The 26,013-nt window shown below is 35.8% G+C and overlaps 1 protein-coding gene across 1 annotated transcript in view; it reads left to right on the top strand.

Annotated features, from left to right (window-relative positions):
* The window catches only part of LOC113230780 (sex peptide receptor-like), an 82,034-nt gene that overhangs the window by 20,828 nt on the left and 35,193 nt on the right, over window positions 1-26,013 (top strand). The window contains exons 2-3 of the mRNA XM_026464868.1: window positions 5,622-5,780; window positions 14,424-14,560. Coding sequence (XP_026320653.1) covers window positions 5,622-5,780; window positions 14,424-14,560 — 296 coding nt within the window. The remainder of the gene's footprint in view (window positions 1-5,621; window positions 5,781-14,423; window positions 14,561-26,013) is intronic.

Below are 26,013 nucleotides of genomic sequence, written 5' to 3'. Positions count from 1 at the left end.
AAACAACCTGTCACATGTGTTTGTATGGTGTAACTAAAAAGTGTCTAGGGATCAAGTACGTTTTTGTTAATTTCTGAAAATCAGGTTTTTAATGAATTTTTTTAACACCAATAGTTTTTTTTGTCGATTCCATTTTCAAATTCAAGTTATAAGATTAGCCCTCTTCATACAGTCACTCTATCGCGCGTGATCAGGAGCATATAGGATACGCGCGGGAAGCCTGCCAGGCGCAATCGTGCGCATTTACCTGATTGAAATTTTTTACGCTAGACGTTCTTTCGCACGCGATTTCTCGTGCTCGTTATTCTTACGTGGCGTCCGGATGCAGAATAGACTAATGTTGGAGAGCGCGATAGCGCGCGCGACTAACGAGCGCCATCGCGCGATCTTTCCCTTTTCCTTCCAACGTCTTTACACGCGCGCTCATACGCGCATGATTGCTGTATCACGCGCGATAGAGTGTCTGTGTAAAGCCTCTCGTAATGTCTGTGTAAAAAATCGATCTGTGGTATAAAATAATAACAATGAAACCTGATTTTCAATATAATTGTTAAAAAAAAACTTGCTTGAATCCTAGACACTTTTGATGTGTGTATATACTTTACATAATTATCACTCCTAACTAGCAAATAAATAGTTAATTTAAGTTGTTTTGTTGTAGACCTTTTGTCCAAAATTATGTTGCGACAGTGTACTACTGAGAACATAGGCGGCGATTGAAAAACAGCACTATGCTGAGACTTCGTCCTTTTCATCAACATATTATAAATAGAAATCAGAATAGCTCGTAGTTTTTTAGTATATAATGTGATTTTCTACATATTTGTGTGTTTGATGAATAGTCCTATTAGTTTGAATTTAATTAATATTAATAGTAAATAAAATAGAGTATAATAATTTATTTTGAATTGTCAGTGTCACAATATTACTATTTAATATATGATGTCAATAATAGTTAATATAAACAAAATTTCTTTATACTTTCTCTTCCAACATTTAAAGTCTTGTAAGATGCATCGCCTTGGAATACACGGTAATCTGTTGCGTTGGTTGGAATCTTACTTAATGAATAGAACTCAGCTGGTGACTGTATACGAATATGATTCAATTCCCTTTCAGCCGCTGTCTGGTGCTCCACAGGGTTCTAATCTGGGCCCATTGCTATTCATACTATTCATTAATTATCTATTGGGATTGATCAGCATTGAGTGTCTAGCATCTGCCGACGATATAAAGATTTTTTAATAAAATCGTAGTGACTACAGATTGTTAAGCGCTGCAAAGGGATATTAACGTGTTCTCAGATTGGTGTCGAAATAATAATATGTCGCTTAATGTTAGCAAATGTCATCTACTTACATTTACACGTAAAAAATCCTTTACAACACACATACAATATAAATAAAGTACAATTAAAACGTGAGACAGTAATAAAAGATCTGGGAGTGTGGATTGATTGCAGTCTCTCTTTTAGACAGCATTATAACTATATAGTGTCAAAGTGCAATAAAATTATGGGTTTTCTAATGAGGTATGTGCGGCCATTCAAAGATCCATGCAGCATTGTTATTTTATATAATGCATTGATTCGAAGTGTGTTGGAGTATTGCTCATTGATTTGGTCTCCGTTTTCCGATCGACATAAAAGAAGAATTGAATCTATACAGAAGGTTGTTGTTACATTAAGGTAAGGTAAGGTTGTTGAGACATTTATGCACTAAAATGGGTTTAAAACGTAAGCTCTCATCATACGAAGATAGGTTAAAGTATTTTACAATTGACACCTTAGAGAATAGACGCTCTTCGCACAGCTTTGCCATGTTATATAAATTGGTTAACTCTGTGTGTGACGCTAGTGAATTATTAGATCGGGTTGCGATTATGATTGGAAGATACCGCACGCAAAAACTTTTTAATGTGCCACTAACAACATACAACGTGTCGTACAATGATCCGTTGTTTTGTATGTGCAGGAATTATATAAGGATAGCACTGAGGTAGATATATTCCACCAATCTTTAAAATCATTTATAGCGTCTATGAGGTCTCAAAACTAGGTGCATTCATTTTGCTTATTTTTTGTGGATTTTTAATTTATGGTTTGCTCAAACTTTTTAAATTCATAAACGTGCATTTTCATTTTTAAATAGAATATTTAACTAAATCTGTTGCATTTAAATGTTGTGGACAATTGTCATCTGTTCCAAGCTAAAGAGTGTTGTAGTATTAAATTAATATTAAGTATTGTACATGGTTGTATGGTATTGTACATTGCATCTAGCACTGGTTGACCTTAAATAAATAAATAAATTATATAACTGACACTGTATTGTCCAAGACGTCCAGAAAAAATAAAATTACATCATAAAATTACAAAATAAAATTCATCGAAAGAAATTTCTCCACACTGTAAAATTGAAGTCAAATATTTCCATTCTGCTTCTTATTATGTCGATGGCATTACACTAGAATGCTTGTAAAAAGCTTTGCCTATCGGCGTACGATGCTCGCCCAGAGTCCGCCAGTCGCACAGGAGAGGAATGGTACGACGCGCGTGGAGGCTGCTTACGTGCACCCTATGTATATGTAATAAAAAATATTATATATTTATGATGAAACACGTACCAACTTCCAACTGCGGCTATATTAAATCAATAACCTACTCAGCTAGAGCATCAGTCCTACCGTACGAATGATAAGCTTTTACGTAAAGGTAGTTCCTTCTTTTAATATCCCGATTTATACCTACATGCAAACTAATCCCATAATTATAGGTGTCTAAAGTAATTTGCTAAGGTTATACATGAATGTTGATATACCAAAATGTTGTAGGTTTGTAGGTTAGGTCGTTTTTAAATAATTATATATGTAAAAATTTTATTTCACCGGGATAGTTGCTTCAGCTGTACTAAGCACAAGTCCGGTCCTGCATGGAATACTGCTGCCACCTTTGGGACGGCTCTGCTAACTGTAACATACCTTGGATTCAATTGGCAACCGTACCAAAAGGCTTACAGGTGACTCGGTATTAGTGGAGGCTAAGCTGCATAGCCTTGAACACTGCCGTAAAGTTGCCTGCTTATCGGTATTTTATTTTACTTTAACTTAGGATATATGATAGAGAGTGTGCAATGGAATTACACTATTTAATTCCGCCTTCCCCTTTCCATCACCGGGGGACTAGGCGTCCGCTTGCGTTCCACCCCTATATAGTTGATATTCCAAAGATTCGCACGAAGTGTTACGCTTCCACATTTATGTGGCGAACGACTATAGAGTGAATGAATTCCCTGCCTGCAGACTTGGTCCCTGAATGTTATATCTTGGGCCTTTTCAAAGCGAGAGTGAATATTTAGAAGTTCGTGTTCTATCGTCGATCTCATCGTCACTTTCCACCATGAGATGGAGGTCAAATGCACACTTACAATTAGTAAAAAATTTAAAAAATAATATATACATTTTCATGCCAACTATGGTAGAGCAAGGTGGATTTGTTAAAATAAGAACATGATTGTACCTTATTCCGACTATTAAATAAATGGATTGATCGAGATTGGTTGGTTACTAGGTATTCAATATACGATCGCACTAAGTTTTGTAAAGAGCACGTGCGCTAAAGTGCTATTTATGGGGATACCCATTGTGTTTCCGGGTACGGATTATATAAAATCGTAAGTTTCATGCGCCTGTGGTATCACTAGTCGTCTTTTCTTCTTTATCTGGATACAATAGGGCTGTTTAGCTGTGTAAATAAATGTATAACAAATTTTGTCATGTGTCTGTAATTTCACCAGCTCCCTTACCCTTCAAAACCGGAAGGCAGTAATGCTCACATTACTGCTTCGCGGCAGAAATAGCTAAGGTGGCAGTACTTCCCTGGACGAACTCTTTCACAACGACCTCTGCTGCTATTATAACATATATATATAATAGGGGTTAAAGTATGAAATTGCCGATTTGTACTGAAAATCTAAATTGTTTATTTTTTAAATTTTTAACAAATTTATTTAATCAAAATAGTTGCCATTATTATCTATACATTGCTGCCATCTAATGGGAAGGTTATTAATGCCTTTGCGATAGAACTCCGACGATCTAGACTGCACAAACTGTGTGAAAGCATTTTGTACTGCCTCCTGGGAAGAAAACTTCTTGTCACGTAGATAATTGTCCAAATCACGAAAAAAATGGTAGTCCGTTGGAGCAAGGTCTGGTGAATACGGAGGATGACGAATGGTTTCTAACTGCAGTTCCTGAAGGGTCAAAATGGTTTCTCGTGCTGTGTGAGGTCTCGCGTTGTCGTGGAGCAATAATGGTGAAGATCGATTCATGAGTCGGGGCTGTTTTACTGCTAGTTTTGTCAACATGGTTCGGAGTTCGGCACAATAGACATCTGCCGTTATTGCTTGACCAGATCGGAGAAAACTATAGTGAATAACACCATGCTGAGACCACCAAACAGTTACCATTACCTTTTTATTGGTAAGTTTTGCTTTAGGACACTGTTGTGGCATTTGACCTGGGGTCAGCCATTGCATTTTTCTTTTCCGGTTATCATAAAGAATCCACTTTTCATCACATGTTACAATTCGATCCAATATTCCTTCATTTCTGTACCGGTTCAACAAGGCAACACAAGTTTCAACACGCGTTTCTTTCTGCAGATCAGTCAAATGATGAGGCACCCATTTTTCGTATTTTTTTATTTTATTGATTTGACGCAAGTGAGTCAATATTGTGGGTAAGGTAACGTTAAACCATGCCGCTAATTCCTGGGTAGTTTGACTAGGATCGGCTTCCACTATCTCTCTTAATTCATCGTTATTCACCTGTGTCTTCCTCGTGGCTCGTTCTTTAAGTCGAAATTTCCATCACGAAAGCGTTTAAACCAAAATCGCACGGTGCGTTCATTAGTAGACCCCTCTCCAAACGCAGCATTGATATTGCGGGCTGTTTCTGCCGCGTTAGTTCCGCGTCGGAACTCGTATTCAAAAATCACTCGAATTTTCGCAGTATCCATCTTTCTTGTCTAAATTGAATAACAAAAACAATTGAAAGTCGATATTCAAATGTTTCAAATTAAAAAAAAAAAATCACAGAAACCATTTGAAAAAAGTTTCATTCGAAAACCTCAAACCATGAAGATTCTATGAAAATTCAAAGAACCTATTGCAATAAAACGGCAATTTCATACTTTAACCCCTAATATACACATATAACATATATTGGTAGGGCGGCGGTACCGAAGCAGGTTCTACACAGAAACTACTGAAAGTACGTATTTTCAGTAGTTTCTGTGTAGCACCTGCTTATCAGGGTGTCATTTTTTATACACATCAACAATATTAAGAATTGTACAGGGCCAAGAGCACGTCAAGCTTGACACGTTAGATTTATAGGTTGACTCAACCGTGACCATGGGACCTGTAAAGGTCCCGAAACGTCTATTTGTTTGAAAAAACAAATATACGCGATTTAAATCCGGCAAAATAGTTTCATTTTCTATGTGTAACAATCGCGAAAACCTAAGAACTCGATACGTTAGATTTAATTTCAACTCTATGTGGCTTCCGATAGGAACGGTCTAAATTGAAAACTAAATACCTTCAACGTTTCCACAGGTGTGTTTCTTCGGTAGTCTCGCAAACGCACTGAACGTGGCAGTCTTAACCCGACGAGACCTGGCAGCGGCGCCTATAAACAGACTACTCAAGTGGCTAGCGGTAGCTGACGTCTTCGTCATGCTGGAGTATGTGCCCTTCGCTATCTATAGGTACCTGGTAAGTCCCCTTTTTTGCTTGTTACGTAATTAACATTTACTGTAATTTGATTTAGATAATGACGACGACTTTTCACATTCTATCATTATCATTCAGGTTTGAAGAATTAATGGTTCTTTAGAAGCCGTGTACTGCAAGACATTGTGTTAGAGTTTTTGTTTGACCTTAAGAACTTTAAAATGAGCTGGAGATCCTGAATTTGAAAATTGGTGTAAGAATAATTCGTTTGCGTATACCTTTTCGAGTTTCCCTTTCTCGCTGTTTTCAACGAGTTATCGAATGTAATAAAATCTTTTCTCTGTAGAGAGCATTATATTCTTAGAAATATTTTTATTATATATTTTATTATTTTTGTACAAATTTAAAATTTAATTAATAATTAAAAGTCATGTAAAAAAGTTGTTGTTTACGATTTTAGTAATATAGTCCAAGGAGGTTGTTAGTATTTTACAAATAACCCTTAGTATATCACAATTACTATGACTACATAAAGAACGTAGCAAACTATGTACATCGAATTTGTTAAGAATATAATAGAATAGAGTGAAATACAGCTGGAAAACTCAAATGAACCTTTTCAGAGTGTTTAGGTATGATAGGTAACATAAACTTGTAAAAAGTATGTCAAGTTTGTAATACTATAGACGCAATGCTAATAAAATATGTATAATGAATTAGATAAACTGAAGGTATAATTTTTTAACATTCCATACTATAAACAATAAAATGGCGGCGTTAAGTTCGCGTTAAAAGTATAAAAGGACTATGATTGAATAAATAAGAAAGTAACTGTAAATTTATAAGATACAAAGGTAGTAGTGTAAATTCATATCATACAAAGTGCTTAGATTAGTTTCTTGGAACCATAAATCACCCTTTTATATTCAATATACCCAACGCCAGAAGCAGGGAAATTCGACATTCCCATCATTTGTTCCCTTTGTGACGAAAAGGGTTTTTTGGTACTTATTTTACGTAAAACTAGCTGTTAATCTGTTGCTAGTTCGAAAGGCACAAATATAAAAGTGAATATTCAATCAAAATTATGTAAAGACCATATTTTTTTATAATACTAAGTGACGGGACTAACTAGTCGTGCGCCATATATTTAAGAGCCATGCTCTTGTCGGTGTTGCCTTCTGCATTCCTCACGATTCAAAGCTTCTTAACTTCTTTAAAACACCACACTAATTTAAATTAATTTCCGTATCATTTCAACATATGAATGAAATGTTTATTGTCCATTATTTGACGTCCTCTGTGGTCAAGCAGCAGTTAGTAGCAGTCGAGCTCCTTGTGATAGAGTTCGTCCAGGGAAGTACTGCCACCTTACCTATTTCTGCCGCCAAGCAGTAATGTCAGCATTACTGTGTTCCGGTTTTGAAGGGTAAGGGTGCTGGTGAAATTACAGGAGCATGGGACTTGTCAACTTATGTCTCAGGGTGACGAGCGCAGTGGCAGAGCCCCTCAGATCTTTGCGATTTAAAGGTCTGAGTGGCACTGAAACTGTTATGGACAGGACGACGATGTTATGAGGAGGACGTGTAGCTTACCATCAGGAGCATGACTTGTTCGTCCCGTCACCATGTCTGAGGTCCCGGGTTCGACCCCGGCCGGGTCAATGTAGAAAACTAACTTTATATTGTGTCGGGTCTGGGTCGGATTGGGTTTGTGGTACCGTCGTTGTTTCCGATTTCTGTAACACCAGTGATTTAGTTACTTACATTGGGATCAGAGCAACGTATGTGCTGTTGTCTGATATTTTATTTCTTTATTATTATACATGAAAGTGTGGAAACATTACCTTATATCAAATGAAGTACTTACCTACTTGTTACATTTGCCTCTTGCCCCCGTGGCCGAACGGTTACCGTGCTGGATTGCCACGCAAAGGTCTCGGGTTCGATTCCCGGGCCGGGAGAAATAGTTGTATGGCATACATTTATTTCTCTCGTGAATTTGGGTGTAATTTGTGGTTGTCTATGTGTATGTCCATGGCACCCGCGATACTGGGTTTCCTTAGTGCGGTGCTATGAATGTGTGCGTTATTATTATTATTAAATGGTTGACGTAGCTAAACGAGTGTAGTCAAAAAAAGAGTGGCGCCTCCCAACAATGATCTATGCTATATGTAAAACGTAGCTCCGGCCACAATTGTTTAAAAGATGTTTTTGAGTTGAATGTTCTTAAGAAAATAAAGATTCTTAGATTATTATCATCAATGAAATTTTAAGATCTTTATATTCCAACTTCTTAAATCACATAGCGAGTACTATTTTAATAATAATTTATTTACGAAAGGTGACAAGTAATACACCAATCTACAAGGTGCACAAAATAACGAGAAGTTTTTTAAAATGATTCCATTTGAATCACAGAAAAATTATGAAAAAGTCCAGAAAATTATTTTTATGTCCTTATGAAACAAATTTTTTCAAAATAATATAATATGTGATAATAATATAAAAAGAAAATGTAATATAAATAAACAATGCAATATAATTTTGTTAGAAACGTAGATACGACAGTTAATTTTAGTGCATATCCAGAACGGAAACTTTACCTTTGCAACGTTTATGGGAAATCCACTGTAGTGGGTAGACTTATAAATATGTTGCGGGTATTTCCTGATATGCATGGAGATTAATAAAGCAGTCGTATGTCATCAGCTGTTTGATTTAGACCCTTACCAATACTACATGGTGCCAGGTGTGGTCTTAAAACGCGTATTTGTGCATAAAAGTGTTTAAGTGTTCTTAGAGTATTTAAAATAACAATGACCGATAAAAGTGTTCCTACAGGCAGCGTATATGCTGCGATACAGCAGCCGGTGACACCTTTGCAACAAGAGGGCAATATAACGACGAACTGGTGACAATGGAAAATGGCGTTTGAATATTTTTTAGTTGCCTCAGACAAGGATTCCGCTACGAGGAAGGAGAAATGTGCACTATTCATGCATATCATAGGAAAACACGGACGAGAAATCTATGAGGAGTTAGATATTACCGACGTAGAAAAATCTAATAATGAAATGTTGTGCAATAAATTGTGATCCACAGCAAAATGTCAACTACGAGAGGCATTTTTCGAGCCATACCAAAAAGACCTCACTTTTGATAAATTCTTAGGAGTTTTAAAAATAAACAGCAAAAGTTGCGGTTTTGACAGTTTAAAAAATAGTCTTATATTAACTCAGCTTATTCGGGGATTAAAGGATGTAAAAATGCGGGAAAAATTATTAGCAAAATAGGGCCAGCAAGCGGCCGGTTGCAGCGCGCAGCACGTCTCTGGCATAGAGTACGAGTAATGATACTGGTTTGAAAATTAATAAAGTTGAAATTGACCAGTCGGTGTTTGTTGGCGTTGGTTGTTTGCCCACTGTGTGTAAAATAGAAATAGATAAGTCGGTGTCGCCTGTGGTGAATAGTTCGCGAAAAATAGCCTTGAAACTGCGTCCTCGTTTAAAGGAAGAATTAGACAATATGGTAAAGTTAGGGGTGATAGCGAGGGAAGATGGGCCCACTGATTGGGTTTCGAACATTGTAGTGGTGGAAAAATCACATAATAGGACACGTATATGTTTAGATCCTAAGTATTTAAATAAAGCGGTGAAGCGTAGTCACTTCCTACTGCCAACTCTTGATGAAATTGTGAGTAACCTTGCAGGGGCTAAATTCTTTTCAAAATGTGATGCGAAAAATGAATTTTGGATGTTACATTTGGATGAAGAAAGTTCAAAACTCTGCACATTTTCTACACCTGAGGGCCTGCCATTTGGAATCAACTGTGCGCCTGAAATATTTCACAATGTAATGCATAAAATCTTTAAAATGGAGGGCGTAGAAGTTTATTGTGACGATTTATTGATCTGGGGAAAAACTGAAAGAGAACATGACGACAGGTTAAAAGAGATAATGAGAAGGGCTTTATTGAACGGCATCAAGTTCAATAAAAATAAATGTGTGTTTAAGGCGTCTGAAATTACGTTTTTAGGTCACAGTGTCAACGCAAGTGGCATAAAACCAGACAACAGTCGAGTCAAGGCAATAGTTGCCTTGCCAAAATCGGTCGAGAAAAAGGAGTTAGAGTTACCTATCAAGATTCATACCCAACTACTCGGATATATCAGCCCCGTTGCGAAGCTTGCTCGGAAAAAATATTCAATTCGAGTGGCTTAATATTCATGATAAAGCGTTCAACAAGCTAAAGCCGAAAATTAGTAGTAGTCCGGTGTTGAGGTACGACGCGCCGCATGAGCCGGTATGCGTGTCAATGGACGCAAGCGCGCGCGGACTGGGCGCATGCCTCATCATGACATGATCACTATCGAGAGTAGAGAGAGAGATAGATAAGCCCCTGAAAGCTATCATGAGGAAACCGCTTAACGAAACACCGGCACATCTTCAACGCATGCTTTTAAAATTGCAACATTACAATAGATCTTCTATAATAGATCTTCATTAAAGCTCAAAAGACAGTATGAGAAGAATCAGTTGCTCATGGCAAGTAATAATTCAAAAAAACTATGGGATTCCATCAAAAAGGTTACAAATAGTGATACCTAAAAAATTATCCCTACTGAATTGTTACTTGGTTACAGTACCCCTAAAATTGCAGTAAATAAAATACATGACTTCTTTGTTACTATTGGTGGGAACTTGGTTCAAAGGCTTACTTCGACACCTACAGATCTGCAAAATGTTTCTAATGGAGCATTACATTCATTTGTTCTTTTACCTTGTGATTGTAAAGAAGTGGAACGTACCATTTTGCAGCTGAAAAGCGATTGTTCTCCTGGTAGGGACGGAATCAGTGCTAAAGTATTAAATGCTATATCACACTTAATAATACCAGTTCTCACTGATATCATTAATCGCTGTCTCACGGGTGGAGTGTTTCCCGATGCACTGAAGAGGTCCATAGTTTATCCCATATTTAAGGGCGACTGTGTTAATAATTACAGACCAATTTCTATTCTTACGACACTTCCTAAAGTTTTCGAACGAATAATCAATAAAAGATTGACTAAATACCTCGAACAGAAAAACTTACTTGCTAAAACTCAATATGGTTTTAGAACCGGGAAGTCTACAGATGATGCGGTACATGACTTTACGGACTTTGTATCAAAAAAAATTGACCAAAAACAAAAATGTCTTACAGTGTTTCTTGATTTGACAAAATCTTTTGACACAGTCTCTTTACCCACCTAATTCAAAACCTACGTAACATGGGAATTAGAGGAGTGCAGCTGTCTTTGTTCTCGGACTATCTGTGTAACAGATCACAGTGTGTGAAGGTGGGTGATCACTTCAGTGACTATCTACCAATTATATATGGTGTACCGCAAGGTAGTATTATAGGTCCTACCCTCTTTCTTTGCTACGTCAATGATCTTTGCCAACGGAATATAAAAAACTGCAGAATCGCTTCCTATGCAGATGACACTACTCCTACCTACACCTCACCTTTTACGCTGATAGTTGAGATGAGCTTCATTCATTCATTCATTCATTGGATTTGATAGTGTTACTACTTGGCTTACTAGAAACTGCTTAACATTAAATGCGGAAAAAACTAAGTACGGAGAGTGTTGCTGAAAGTATGCTTGCTTAAGCCCCGAATATTTCCAACGGCGCAACTTTCTCACGATGCAGATGTTCTCTCTGTTCGTCAAATTTATATTCTGCACACGGTACTTCGACAACAATCTAATATACGTATTGATAATTATATTAGAGTATCCACGGCTAGAAGATCCTATGCAGTATGTAAGACAAATAAGGTTAGTACTTCCTTTGCTTCAAGGTTTTATCATTTTAGGAGTGGGAGATTGTACAATTTTATAAATTAAAAATTGAATATAGGAAATGCATGTAAAAACGCTAATAAAAATAAAATAACTAAATGGCTTAAGGTACAGAATTACCTTAATTAATTAATAATTAAACCATACTGGGATGTCCATGAAGAACTTCACGAAGTGAATGGAATTTTATTTAGAAATGAGCGAATAGTGATACTGGCGTCGTTACGTAAAGAAATGGTGCGCCGCGTCCAAGAGGGCCACCTGGGGGTGGACAAATGCCAGAGGCGCGCGCGGAGTTATGTGGTGGCCAGGCATGGCGCGAGACGTGGAGCGCGCCATGCTCACCTACGAGACGTGGCAGCGACATCGCGCAGCGCCCGCGCGCGAGGTTCTCGCGGGTGACATTGTCGAATTTAAAGGAAAACAGTATTTGCTGGTAGTAGATTATTTTTCTAAATTTGTTAAAACTGGGCATTTACATAATTTGCAAAGTAGCACCGTGACTGGATCATTAAGGCAGATGTTTAATCGTCTTAGGAAACCAAAGAAATTTATCACCAACAATGGCACGCAATTTACGTCATCAGAGTTTAAGGCGTTTTGTAAACTATGGGAATTTACTTATGCCACCAGTTCTCCGAGTACCCGAGTACCCGAGATTTAACGCACTTGCGGAACGCAACGTACGTATCGTAAAAGGATTAATCTTAAAGGCCTACGAAACTGGTGAGTATTGGTACCTAGCCTTACTGAATTTTAGAAATTCACCGGTGACAGGAGAAATTTACTCTCCAGCTCAATTGCTGATGAGTCGAAGTTTATATATTGAGGATACATTAAAACCGCGCACAATCGATCGTCGTATTTTTAAAGATGATAGATCGGCAAGAATAGTTAAATATAAATTAAATTACGACTGTGAGACTAAAACATTCCCCAAATTAAAACCAAACGAGACAATACGCCTTAAGCAGAATAAAGTTTGGGTTAAATCACGCATAGTTGATCAAGCACAAGTCGTTCATACTGGCTGCGAACGGATGACGATGATGATGAACGGATGATGTATAGGTAAAGTTAGCAAAGAGCATGCTCTAATTAAGTAGAAGTACTGCCTCTTTGTCTACTTGTAAGTCACTTAATAAGCAACTATTTTATTTGTTGTTTCTCTAATATTTGTGTTAGGTTGTAAACTTTGCGATAAATAAATTCTTTTAAATTATAGGTTAAATAATAAGTAATGTTTTTAAAATGTTAACGAAGGGGAAAAGGCATAAATGCGAATTAATAACATCATACTTAGGTACGTTGATGATGTAAGAAGTGAGATGTAGTAGGTAGACTTATAAATATGTTGCGGGTATTTCCAGATATGCATGGAGATTAATAAAGCAGTCGTATGTCATCAGCTGTTTGATTTGGACCCTTACCAATACTACATCCACGTACAGGCCACGCTACAACAAGACAAAATGATAGTATCTATGTAATAATAAACAACTTCGAAATAAACAATATATCCCTTCATCGCCTCACTTTCAGTACACTATACATTGAATAATTCCACTTATATCGTTATCAAGTATAATGTGACACGTTGGCGATATCCACCTTAATCATTGAAATTAAGGTCCATTGTCATCCTAGCGTAAACCGCACTTTAATGAAGGCATTTACTATCATTAGAGCTATGAAAGAAGATCGCGTCGTTTAATATTCATAAACGTTATGGGTAATAATGATAAATGTCATGCAATGGACTGTGTTCTTTTCTGTATTACCACATCTGTACATACCCAAGTGTGCGGAAATGTCACTTTGTCATATTGCCAGTTATACAATGTTTTTTAAAATACTAAGTGACGGGACGACCAAGTCGTGCGCTTAATGGTAAGCTACACGCCTGTCCATAACAGTTGCCACTCAGAATTTTAAATCGCAAAGATCTGATGGTCACCGCCACTGCGCCCGTCACCTTGAGACATAAGTTGACAAGTCTCATGTGCCTGTCATTTCACTAGCACCCTTAGCCTTCAAAACCGGAACGTAGTAATGCTCACATTGAAATGAAATAGGTAAGGTGGCAGTACTAACCTGGACGAACTCTTTCACAACGAGATCTATTGCTACGAAAATATTATGTTATGTTACAATGTTACGCTGTGTAAATGTTTGTTGGTTATGAAATGATAGGTAACACAAAGCAACGCTGAGTAGATCGGTTGAGTAACTTTTTGCTGGTGACACAAACCTTCTTCTTTGAAGGTTTCGTCACGACTTTCCTTCACCGAAAAGCTCAGGTTGAATATCAAATTAAAATTTCGCACATAAATTCCGAGAAACTCTGAGATGCGAGCCCGGATTCCAATCCACGGTTTCTACTTAAGAGGCGTCAAGTAGATCTATTATGCTCTGGCCACACGCGGCCGCGGATGCGTTCCGGGCGCGGTAAATTTTGCAGCTAAGACGGTTTTTTTTATAACTTTTATACTTCCATAATCGTACAATTTTTAAGAACATGTTTGGGACTGCTTGCCTTATAGTAATAATTGTGTATCAAATAACCACACCAATTACCTAGCCTCAAACTAGAGAATTCCCTATACCACGGGCACCAGAGTAACGTAATTCACTCCGGGGCCCTACCCAGAACACCTCGACTAGAACCAATTTAGAAAATTCCTCACACCCTTATCCAGCACCCACAGTATGCAAGCCGTTTGGCCACAGAGGTCGTGAAATTTTATGTGTGTGTTTTCCTCCTAGAGGCCGTGACCTGTTGCTGTGTACAATGGAATTAAAATACCTTTCTTCGGCTTAACTTTCTACAGATTCTGCCCGGCCAACGCGAAATGCCGTACCGCTGGGCAGCGTACCTGCTGTTCCACATGCACTTCGCACAGATCTTCCACACCGCCTCCATCTGCCTCACGCTGTCGCTCGCCGTATGGAGATACATTGCTATCAAGTAATTTTTATGAATTTTTCTTAAGAAATTTTTAACAATTATTAAAATAGGTAATGAAACTATGTTTTCGGGTCAAAATAGTATTTGCTTGTTTTCGAACCGAATGAATGAAGAATCCGAAGCGATATTCTTTACGCGTCACGGCTGACTGAGATGGTAGTCATCCACTAGTAGTGTAACATAATGCAAATAATCCTATTTTTACAATTGTTACAAAAGTTTTTTTTTAATAATATTTATTGCACAGGAAAAAGCACAGAATACATTTAATAAAAGGACAACACAAACAAAAGGTACAGCTCATTTGTATAAGAAATTTCTTCCTGCAGACCTAAATACAGGACAAAATAATTGTAATAACAGGCTCACGTGAACAAAATACAATATTATGTAATACAATATTTAGAATTAAACTATTAGAAACTAGATAAATGCTAAGATAAATACATATTTCAATTCTCAATTTAAAAGTAGCTATTGATATACTTTCCTGAACAGATATAGGAAGTGCGTTCCAAAGTCTGACTGCATGAACAGTGAAGGAGTGAGAATAAAAATTTAAAAAGTTACCTATTAATTTAGATCCGAAAAAATAGTTTCATTTGCTATGTGTAACAGTCGCGAAAATCGAAGAACTCGAGTAATTAATAAGTTTTGTAATTTTTTATCCACTTTTGGATGAGCTGATATTGTGTTCTGGATGGTCTCTGATTGTTTTTTTAGTTTATTACGCTATTCGAGTTCGTAGGTTTTTGCGATTGTTACACATTGGAAATGAAAGTATTTTGTCGGCTCTACATCTCGTATCCACATTTGTTTTTTTTTTTAAACAAACCAACGTATCGGGACCTTTACAAGTCCCACGGTGGCTGACTCGGATAATAAAATAAAAAAATATATATGTATATATATACTTTTTTTAATAATATCAAGTGACGGGACGAACAAGTCGTGCGCCTGATGGTAAGCTACACACCTGTCCATAACAGTTGTAGCGCCACTCAGAGCTTTAAATCGCAAAGATCTGAGGGACACTGCCACTGCGTCTGTCACCCTGAGACTTAAGTTGACAAGTCCAATTTGCCTGTAATTTCACCAGCAGCACCCTTACCTTCAAAACCGGAATACAGTAATGCTGATATTACTGCTGGGCGATAGAAATAGGTAAGGTGGCAGTACTACCCTGGACGAACTGTTTCACAACGATACTGGATATAGGATACTGCTACTATACGCGATTTAGGTCCCAAAAATATTTTTGTTCTCTTTCCAAAACAAATAACGAGAGGAAATATTATTCCGGTTCTTCTTATTACAGTCAATTTTCGAGTTCATTACTTTATTATTCTGTTCTTGAAACAAATGAGAAGAAATTATTCCCGTATTTCCTAGAGTACCTGAATTTGGAGTTTATTTTACATTCAAGAATATAAGAATTAATTTGCATGACTAATGTAATTGGAAAATACATAAGTAACATCATAAGAAGTAATCACACAAAACATAATAATTTGTCATTTTAATGTACTTAAATTTTGTACCAACCACAGGCAATTTAAAATTTCTAAATATTTATGAACATTATGAATAATAATGATAAAATAAAGATTTTTTATAAATTGAACGGTTTTCTTTTCAAGGCAAAAGTGAATAGGCATTATTTAGGTATGCATAGTCAACCTCATCGTCAATTTCCATCAAGTGGGATGCACGTTAAATGCGTATTAATTTCTTTATAGATAAATATTTTAACAATATTTATTTTCCTGTTCCAAAAGCAAAATAGTCACATTGATAAAAATATCAACAATCATTGAATGATAAAAAACACTATCCATTTTAAAGTTCCGTAGTACATATAAAAATGTTTTTGTTTTAATGTTTAACAAATAAATGAATTATGAGTTGTCAAAGTTTCCCAAACATGCTGAATTTACTTGATAGCGGCCGCACGGTTATGCTGTGACAGTTTGGAAATACTGCGTAAGAGCGAGTTTATAATTTTCAAAGCGGGCAATAAATTATTTTCTGTTTTACCTCCAATTAAACTTGGTGATACACCTCATTAAGAATGGAACGGTTTAATTATCTGGGAAATTGGGTCTTCGACGATCTAAATGATAATTTTGAAATTGATTGAAAGCACAGTGCGCTTTCTGCGCGCTGTAACATGTTGGCGCGAAGGAACGCGCTGTAAAAATCTGGGCAAGGTTGTACTTTTCAAAACATATTGTCAGTCATTATTTAATCTTAAATTCGGGACTTAATCGTGTCTAAACTTATTTACCTCGACGTTTCGGACGTGTTTCAACGTCTGTGGTCTAGAAGCGATTGAAGAAGCGAGTATCAACATCTTCATCAGTTATCAGCAAATATAAGCGACATCGAATATCGGTCGACAAGTCACAGAATATCGTGAGTTGTGTGTTGGTCTAGTGACAACCATCGTACACAATTAACCTTCCAGCGCACCCTTGCGCCGTACATAAGCAGTCGCGTGCGGTCTGTGAGACCGCAACTTTACGCGTTCAGTTTAGGAAGACAAACGAATATTTTCATGACGTTGTGTAGCACATGATAAAGAAAGTCTTTTATCTATATAAATGAAAAAAAAAAAACATTAGTTACTTATTATTTTTGTAAATTTGTGCTTATTAGTTGAAAAGTCTATAAAAATTTTATAAATCAACAAAATAAGATGAAATTTTCTATCTTAATCTTTCATAAGCACTTTATAATAGATTATTATCAAGATCAATCAATATTGTCATCAATTGCGCAATATTATAGGACCTCTAACATCACAATTATTTTTGAATGTTTTTTTTCATGGTGTTCTACGTAATGTCTCAATTCTTATAAAATAAAAAAGGAGAACAAAATAAAAACTTTTCACTTTTAGGAACAGACCCAAGGAGCACACTTTATACGCCTTAAAACTGTTATACCTATAAACAGTCTTAATATGATATTGATTTAGATAATAGTTCTCTATAAATGGTTACAGAAAAAAGAAATTGTTCTTATAGACTTATTTCACTCAAGTCAAAATTTTAACACCTTCTTAATACCAAACAACATAATTAAATGTAATCTCTCTTAAGATTTACTCTTATAGTCCTTATTTTAAGTTCATCTGTAGAACAACTGATTATACTTAGTAAAATTGTTTTATACACATCCAGTAAAGTCTATTAATACTCTAAAAACTAGTATTCTTAAGTTTATTCTAGATATATTTAATTTATAGACATTCTGTAGTGTTTGTACTTATTGACAAACACGCTATAGCGCGTCTTTAGTAGATTGTATTTAAAAAAATACTACAATTCTTCTTTCAAATTCTACCCGTCTAAAAATACTACAATCCGTCATTCGTCTTTACTCTATTGGACGTTGTAAGAGTTCATGCGAAATGGATAAAATAAAGAATATTAAAATATCTAGTGGAGGTGGTGAATCTTGGATATTAAGTCACATCATTCGATACAAAAATCACAGTTCAAATCCAATCCAAGTTAAAATTTGGGGAGAGCAAAGTTCATGTTCCCCACAAATTCCCCACATCTCGAATTTTCATTATTTATTAGAAATACATCGCTTAAAAATCGAATAAAGAATTAAGAAACTCAAAATGTAATAATCTATTATGTTTGCTTTGAATGTAAACAGAATGTAAAAAGTAAAACTAATTATAAAATTAGATGACCTTAAATCGTTTATTTATTTTAATAATAATAATAATAACGTACACACTCAACATAGCCCCGCACTAGAGAAACCCTGGGTCGCGGGTGCCATGGACACACACGTAGACAACCACAAATTACACCCAAACTCACGAGAGAAATAAATGTAGGCCATACTAATATTTCTCCCGATCCGGGAATCGAACCAGAGACCTCTGCATGTCATGAGGCAGTTATATTAATTATAATATTAATTAGATTCAACGTTAATCTGTAATCAGTCTGACCAAAAAATCATTTTTCTTTACCTTACAAAATTAAGTCAATTGATTATTTGTTGTGCATTTGGTGACACTATGTTAACGTTACAAATAATCAATGAGTTTCGACCTATATTTAATATTTAAAGTTGACGAGTGGTAAGTTGTGGTGTGGAAGTACCAACTGCTCGGCTTTGTTTATCAATAGCTGATTTCGTTTTGCTTCATACCGGGGACCGGCCTAAACGGGAGAAAGAATCGCGAACTCAACACGCACCGACTGGTAATTTCACAACCATGATACAATTCAGAACCAAGTGCTCTAATAATAATTATATTTAAGCTGCTTGTTAAAAATACGAGGGATGTGCGAAGTTGAAAAACACGTCGATATAGTCCATCACAGTGTTTCTAACAGTGACGATCAAACTGGCGATGCATCAGCAATTGATAGATTAAACAAAATGATAAAAGGTTAGAATCCCCACCTTTTCCTCACATAGCGTCAATCCCCACAAAATCCCCAATCTAGTTGAAACTCCCCACAATTAGTATTATGCCGTCTATCATTATCTGAAATGTGGTTGGCGTGAAGAAATAACCTCAAATTTGTAATGAAAATTTTATTTCTTCCAACATAAGTTAGGTATGTCATTAAAATATTCCTTATATTTATATGATAGGAAATTTATCCACCTTTGTAGTCATATATAACACATTCCATATAATTAATTATACAGAATAACCTTTTTTTACGACAAATTGGATTTTTTCAATTGTTTTTTTTTTACCTAGTGTTTTGAAAAGTTTTTTATTGCATAATACTCACTCACTCACTATTTCCTATAACTTTATAAAGGTTTTGTAATAGTGTCAAAAGAAAAAACACGCTTAGAAACATCGCGTTTTGTAGACAATCATAAAAAACTAAAGCAAGTAAAAATAATCTTTTTGTATTCTAAAGTTTTTCTATAGATAAAGCTATAGACAAAATGCTCCCAACTGTGTTTTGGAAAAAAGTGTTAAATTCTTATCGCAATTTTTATTTTTAAAGAATGACTATGAAGTAGCCGAGAAAAATTTCTTTTCTTTTTAAAAAATAAATCTAAGTTGAAATTAGCTTGAAGAAGCCTAGAACTTCTTGGAAATGGTTTGTTTTGTGAGTTATTTTGAATATTTAAGCTTTCTACAAATATTTAAAACCCAAAATCGATAACTGTATTTTTATTAAGTTTATATTTTATACATAAATATTTACGGTCTTATTCATTACTTTACATTACTTTTATGGCAGGTTTTACATCACTTTTCACAGTGTATTTAAAGTCGCACGTCAATTTGAGCTTAAACATTGCGCGAAAAAGTCAGAAATATTATATCTAATTTCGCCATGTTGCAATTTTGATAATTATAATATTTTGTCAGCCATTGAACTTGAAATCTATTAGTATTAAGAGAATTGCGTCTTATGTTTGTAACGCTTTAGTATTTTGGTTTTAAAATAGCATTACCAAGAAAACTATCATAGACAATAAATTATCTAAAAACTGTCTACAAGACTAAATAAAAAATGTTTACATTCTACAAATGGTCTTGTAGCATTCTAGAAGGGTTACTTGAGAAAAAAGATAAGAATCACTCTTAACACTACCTACGGATAGTTTCTCAAAGCACTCTTGTGATCTACTAATAAAGTTGTGCCCACTTTTACTTTAAATTATCTAAAAACCTTCTTCGAGATATCTTGGGGGAATTTGAACTCTCAAAATATTCAATCGAATTAAATTCTATTACATATCTTTTAGTATATATTTAGATATGGGTGTGCTGCTTGGGGATAGTACGATAACCTACTCATTATCAGTAGCAATGCACTGTGATTCCCCCATAGGCCATAAATCAAAAAAAATCATTGGCTTATCCCGGTTAGATCAACTCACTAAGTTAGTAACTAGTTAACAAGCTTCCAAAAACTATAAATATCAATGTAATTAGGTCACGTTATCATTCACTTTTGTGCATCGGAAGTGAGCGCATCGCGAGACTAATTATCACCACGTGTGAGTCATCGAAACTTAATCACTTTGTTTTTGAGTGTCACTATTCCAAATCAAGTGTTTACGTGTTGTGAAAGCATGGAGATCCAAGAGCATGGTATGTACTTTTATTATCAATTTTTTTTAATTTTTTTTATGCATATTTTTTTTTATATAATTTTTTTATTGAAGGCAGTTTTTTGGTGAAAATTTTTGGCATAACTTAATTTCCTTTAGACCTACAACTTTTGGCTGCGCTGAGCTGCACCTGAGGTATATGGTTTTTGAATAAGGAGTATGTCCTTATTAAGAGCTATAAGTTTCATTTGCATCTTGCTGCCTCTTCTTGGCTTAAAGGGGTGTCAAAGTATGCATGTCCATAGTATTGAATTTTTAATTTTTTTTTAAGTTCAGCTTTCATATTGTTTTAGATACATTTTTCAAATGTTCTGTATCGAGGATGACAATTTTTGATATTTGGCACTCTAAAGTGGGTAATCCAAATGAAAAAATGCAACACGTCCTGAGCACTTTGACCGAAACATCATCCCTTTCTGACGACATCGAAAATATTGATTTAGAGACTTTAAGCCTTAAAATTAAGAATATTTGTAAACGAATTTCCCACTACTGGGCAAAGTCGAATCGTACTAGATCTAAATTCTTAGAAAAATATTCAGATTGGCTGCATGTCGTTGAAAATATTGATGTACAGCGAACTGAGTTACGTGTATCTCAGAGCTTTGACGAAGTTAAACCATCAACTTCTTCATCGCATGGCCGTCCGAGAATTAACTTTGACGACACCAGTAAACGTACAAAAAGGAGAAGATTGGCTAGTTTGTCTAACCAAGACCCTTCTCTTGTACAGTCATTGCTCAATGCGTCCGATAGCTTGTCTTGTCCTGAAATCGATTCTAGCGAAGTTTTATCGCTCATTGTTGAAGCTCAGTTAACTCGACATCAATATATATTAGTAAAGAAATTTATAGACAATAAGTTTTCAAAAACCATTTTCCCATCTTACCAAAGTGTCGTGGAATCTAAAAAACACTGTTATCCTTCAGATATTACTGTTACAGAATCATCCGCCGAAGTCGAACTTCAAAGTTTATTAGATCATACTGCCAATCGGATTCTCAAGTCTCAAAAAGATGTTTTGGATAGTGTACCTAATGAGTCTCTAGATAAGATATCTTTGATAGGGAAATGGGGTTTCGATGGCAGTACAGGGCATTCAGAATATAAACAGTGTTTTTCTGACTCCACTCTTGAAGACAGTAGCCTGTTTGTTACTTCGTATGTGCCACTTCAGCTTGTTTTGACAACAGATAACAAAGAAAATTCAGTAGTTTTGTGGAAAAATCCTCGTCCTTCATCAACTCGATACTGTCGTCCTATACGCCTCCGATATTTGAAGGAATCGACTGCAGTGTCAGTTGAGGAAGAAGCTCATTTTAAAGATAAAATAAGGAACTTGCAGCCTACTGTTTTCAAGGAAGAAGATCGCGAATATCGCATTACTCATTGTTTGCAACTTACTATGGTAGATGGTAAAGTGTGTAATGCACTTAGTGGTGTTTCTTCATCAAAATGTTTTATTTGTAACGCCTTGCCCAGTGAAATGAACAAAATTGACGAATGTTTAAATAAGGAAGTCGATGAGAGTAAATATGAATTTGGTTTATCACCTCTTCACGCGTTAATACGTTTTTTTGAATATTTTGTTCATGTCGCGTACAAGTTAGATGTTAGGAAATGGCAAGCTAGGTCCGCTAATGACAAAATGCTTGTTGCTGCAAAAAAATCATATGTTCAGACTCAATTTAGAGAAAGATTAGGGCTTATAGTGGATAAGCCTAAAAGTGGCGGAAGCGGAACATCAAACGATGGTAATACAGCCAGGCGGTTTTTCTCGAATTCAGAAATTTCCGCTGAAATTACTGGGATCAAGAAGGATCTCCTAGATCGTTGCTGGATCATCCTTCAATGTTTAAATTCGGGATATAATATTAATAAGACGAACTTCGAAGAGTTCGCTTTAGAGACGGCTCGGCAGTTAGTTGCCGAGTATCCGTGGTATAACATGCCTGCTTCCGTTCACAAAGTTCTAATTCATGGTGCTAATGTTATAGATTACGGTTTGTTGTCAATCGGAGAGTTGTCTGAAGAAGCAGCTGAAGCGACTAACAAATACATCAAGTCTTTTAGAAAAAATCATACCCGTAAAATGAGTCGCATTGTGACCAACACAGATTTAGTAAATAGGCTGCTTCTTCATTCAGATCCCTTCATAACAGGTCTACGAAAGTTACCTGTTAAAAAAAAAGGTGTACTGTCAAAAGCTGTATTAGACTTGTTATGTATTTAAAGTTAATATTGTTGAGATTTAATGTATTTTGGTATAATTTGTGTTTTGTTTGTATTTTGTAAAATGAACATTTTTATGTATTTTTATTGTTTTAATTTATTCATTTGTGGTTATTGTTAATACAAATAATCATTATTTACACAGTTTTACCATTAAAAGTCGCAGTATAAAATGTTTTAGATACATCGTCTAAAAACAAAATTACTGCGAGACATTTTTACACCTAAATATTGTCAAATATTTTTTAAAATGTATAATTTTATTAATTTACGTTTACCTAATCATATTTTAACGTAATAAAATAAAAAAATAATAATAATTTCGGAGTTACGTATTTATGACCGCCTTAGTATGGAGCGTGAATCACCGTGCAATGGTTTGACATCATGAATCTTCATCTTCTGTTTCCGCCTCCTCTGCAAGCCGTCCTGATTCTTCGTAACTCATGCTGTGTCTACAACAAATAGTGGAATAATAAATAATTTAATATATATTACATAAAATAATGTGATTTTGTAAGTAATATAGTACAAATAACATGAAATACTCACCCAGGTTTCAATTTCATTCCATGAATTTTTCTGGAACACGACCGGTCGCACGCGGAATCTGAGACCGCAAACACAAACACATGTGCGCTTGCGACGAATGTCACAGGGCTACTAAGGGAAAGTACCTCACCCCCTCGACGATATCACGGTTGCACAACCGTTTATTGTTTATAGTTTTTGTAAAATGACTAAAATAAGGTCGCTGCGGTCTCTGAGACCGCGCGCGACCGCTGGAAGGTTAAATAATGAAGACCAAGACCGGGTAGTTAGGAAAACTCGCACGGTTGAAAGATGTTGACACCCCCCTCTTACTCCCTTCGATACCTTGGACGTTGCCACACGTCCGAGACGTCGAGGTAAATAAAATATGTGTGTACACAATCATTAAAAATTTTAATCAATATATTGTTAGCCCTTCTACGCTGTCGCCTGAGCGTTTACTTTACGCAGCGTGCACATGGCGCATTGCGTGTTCAATATAATAATAATGCATTTATAGTGTCATTTAGGTTGCGGAGCTTATGTAGTGCCCCTAATATGTTTGCTGAGGCACATACAGATTGTTTCTTGCGGCAACCAGCTGCATATGCCATTCGCTGGTCTGCCAAAAAGTTTCATCTAATTAAATTTAACATACACCCAATTGTTACTAATAGGTACTATGGATCCGAGAGTCCGAAATAAATAATGATTATTTAATCATGGTAGCCTAATGGTCTGACCTACCGTCTCTCAAATAGGGGGTCGTGGGTTCGGGCTTGCGTCCCTGAGTTGTTCGGAATTTATGTGCGAAATTTAATTTGAAATTTGCCATGAAATCTGCATCTGACCGACGTCTCCTAGCAAACCATGCCAGACGCTATGCCAACTAAGCCACGGAACGAACCAGCGGACCTCACGTATTTTTCTATGTGCTTGTTTCTCGGATCTTTGTACTTTGGGTTTCAACGACTTTTTAGCCGTAGCCCCATCTATGAGAAATTATTACTATTACTGTTTATATTTATTTTAAATTTCGTACCAACGTTGTAATTGTAATAAGTTTAATTGCATTTTTTTCTTCAACTTCTTTTTGACAACAATATCCCAAAGTATTTGGCAGCCTCACAATGCTATTATTCATCAAATGGTTGGAAACATATTATGTTAAAGCCTTGAATTAATGATTGATTAAACATGACTTGAACCCGTAACCAAGACAGCCGTTTTTTATATGACAGGCTTCCCCTATTTCGCAAAGTCAATTTTGCTAGATTTCACTACCCATTTCAGCTTCAATGACTTATACTTTTTTTTATAATATCAAGTGGCTGGACGAAGAAGTCGTACGCCCGATGGTGAGCTACACACCTGTCCGTAACTGTTGCAGTGCCACTCAGAGCTTTAAATCGCAAAGATTTGAGGAGCACTGCCACGGCGCCCGTCACACAGAGACATAAATTGATAAATCCCATGTGCCTGTCATTTCACCAGCACCCTTACCCATTAAAATCGCAACATAGTAATGCTGACATTACTGCTTGGCGGTAGAAATAGCTAAGGTGGCAGTACTTCCCTAGACTAACCTTTCACAAGGAGTTCTAATGCTACTAAACTTTCTCTCTCTAGAGGAGTTCAGTACCTATACGACCTTCGTACACTACATTTTCTAATGTAGAACACAAATAAACTTGACTTGTACAAGCGAAATTGGAACCTATGAGTACTCCATACATTTTGCACGCATTTCCCTTTTTATTTATTTATGACAACTTACAAAACATTCCCAAACAAATGGTCAAAACAATAAATATTGTGTCGAGTTATTCTCTTGTTTCATTTACAAGTTGCCACATTTATTATTTACTCTACGTAATAACTAGTTACAATTTTGTATTGCACAAGTACATGGATACATTTAAATGAAGTACGTGTTTTGAATGTAGTAAATTATGTTTAAATAAATGTATGAAAATTAGTAGCGGCGCGGCTGCACCGCCACTGTGGCGCCACTGCAATGCTTCTCGATACCTCCAATGAACACGCCAACTCTATTGTTTTTGGTCATCGTCTGTTATTTTTGTAAACAGTCATATTTATTTACTAATATTACGCTTTCCGAATGCTGTGAAAAAAAAAATAAAGAAACCAAAACAAAATTGCTTTTGTCAATGTTTGTTTCTTGCCGCCATCTAAAAGGAATAAAATAAAATTCGAGTTTAATGATAAAAATATAGATCTTACTCAAAAATCAGTCTTAAACATTAGATCGATGGCGGCAACAACCAAACATTAATTGGGATATTTTATTCCATTTTTACCACAGGCAACTACTGGAATATTTTAAATTCCATTTGTTGTCAGCGGCAACAACAGATATTTTTATCCCATTTTCTCACCCGGTAACATATGGGGTCTTTTTCCCATTTGTCGCCACTGGAAATCACCATTGGCAATAACTGAGATTTTTTATCCCGTTTGTCATCACCTGGTAACATAGTTTTTTTTTTATTATAACGCGTTCGTAACCTGTATAGTACAAAAGAATAAATAAATAATTTATAATA

Source organism: Hyposmocoma kahamanoa, unplaced genomic scaffold, assembly GCF_003589595.1.
Source record: "Hyposmocoma kahamanoa isolate Upper Pololo Valley unplaced genomic scaffold, ASM358959v1 64, whole genome shotgun sequence".
Classification (NCBI taxonomy): Eukaryota; Metazoa; Arthropoda; class Insecta; order Lepidoptera; family Cosmopterigidae; genus Hyposmocoma; species Hyposmocoma kahamanoa.
Note: the sequence above shows the minus strand (reverse complement) of the source record. Positions and strands in the feature narration are given on the sequence as shown.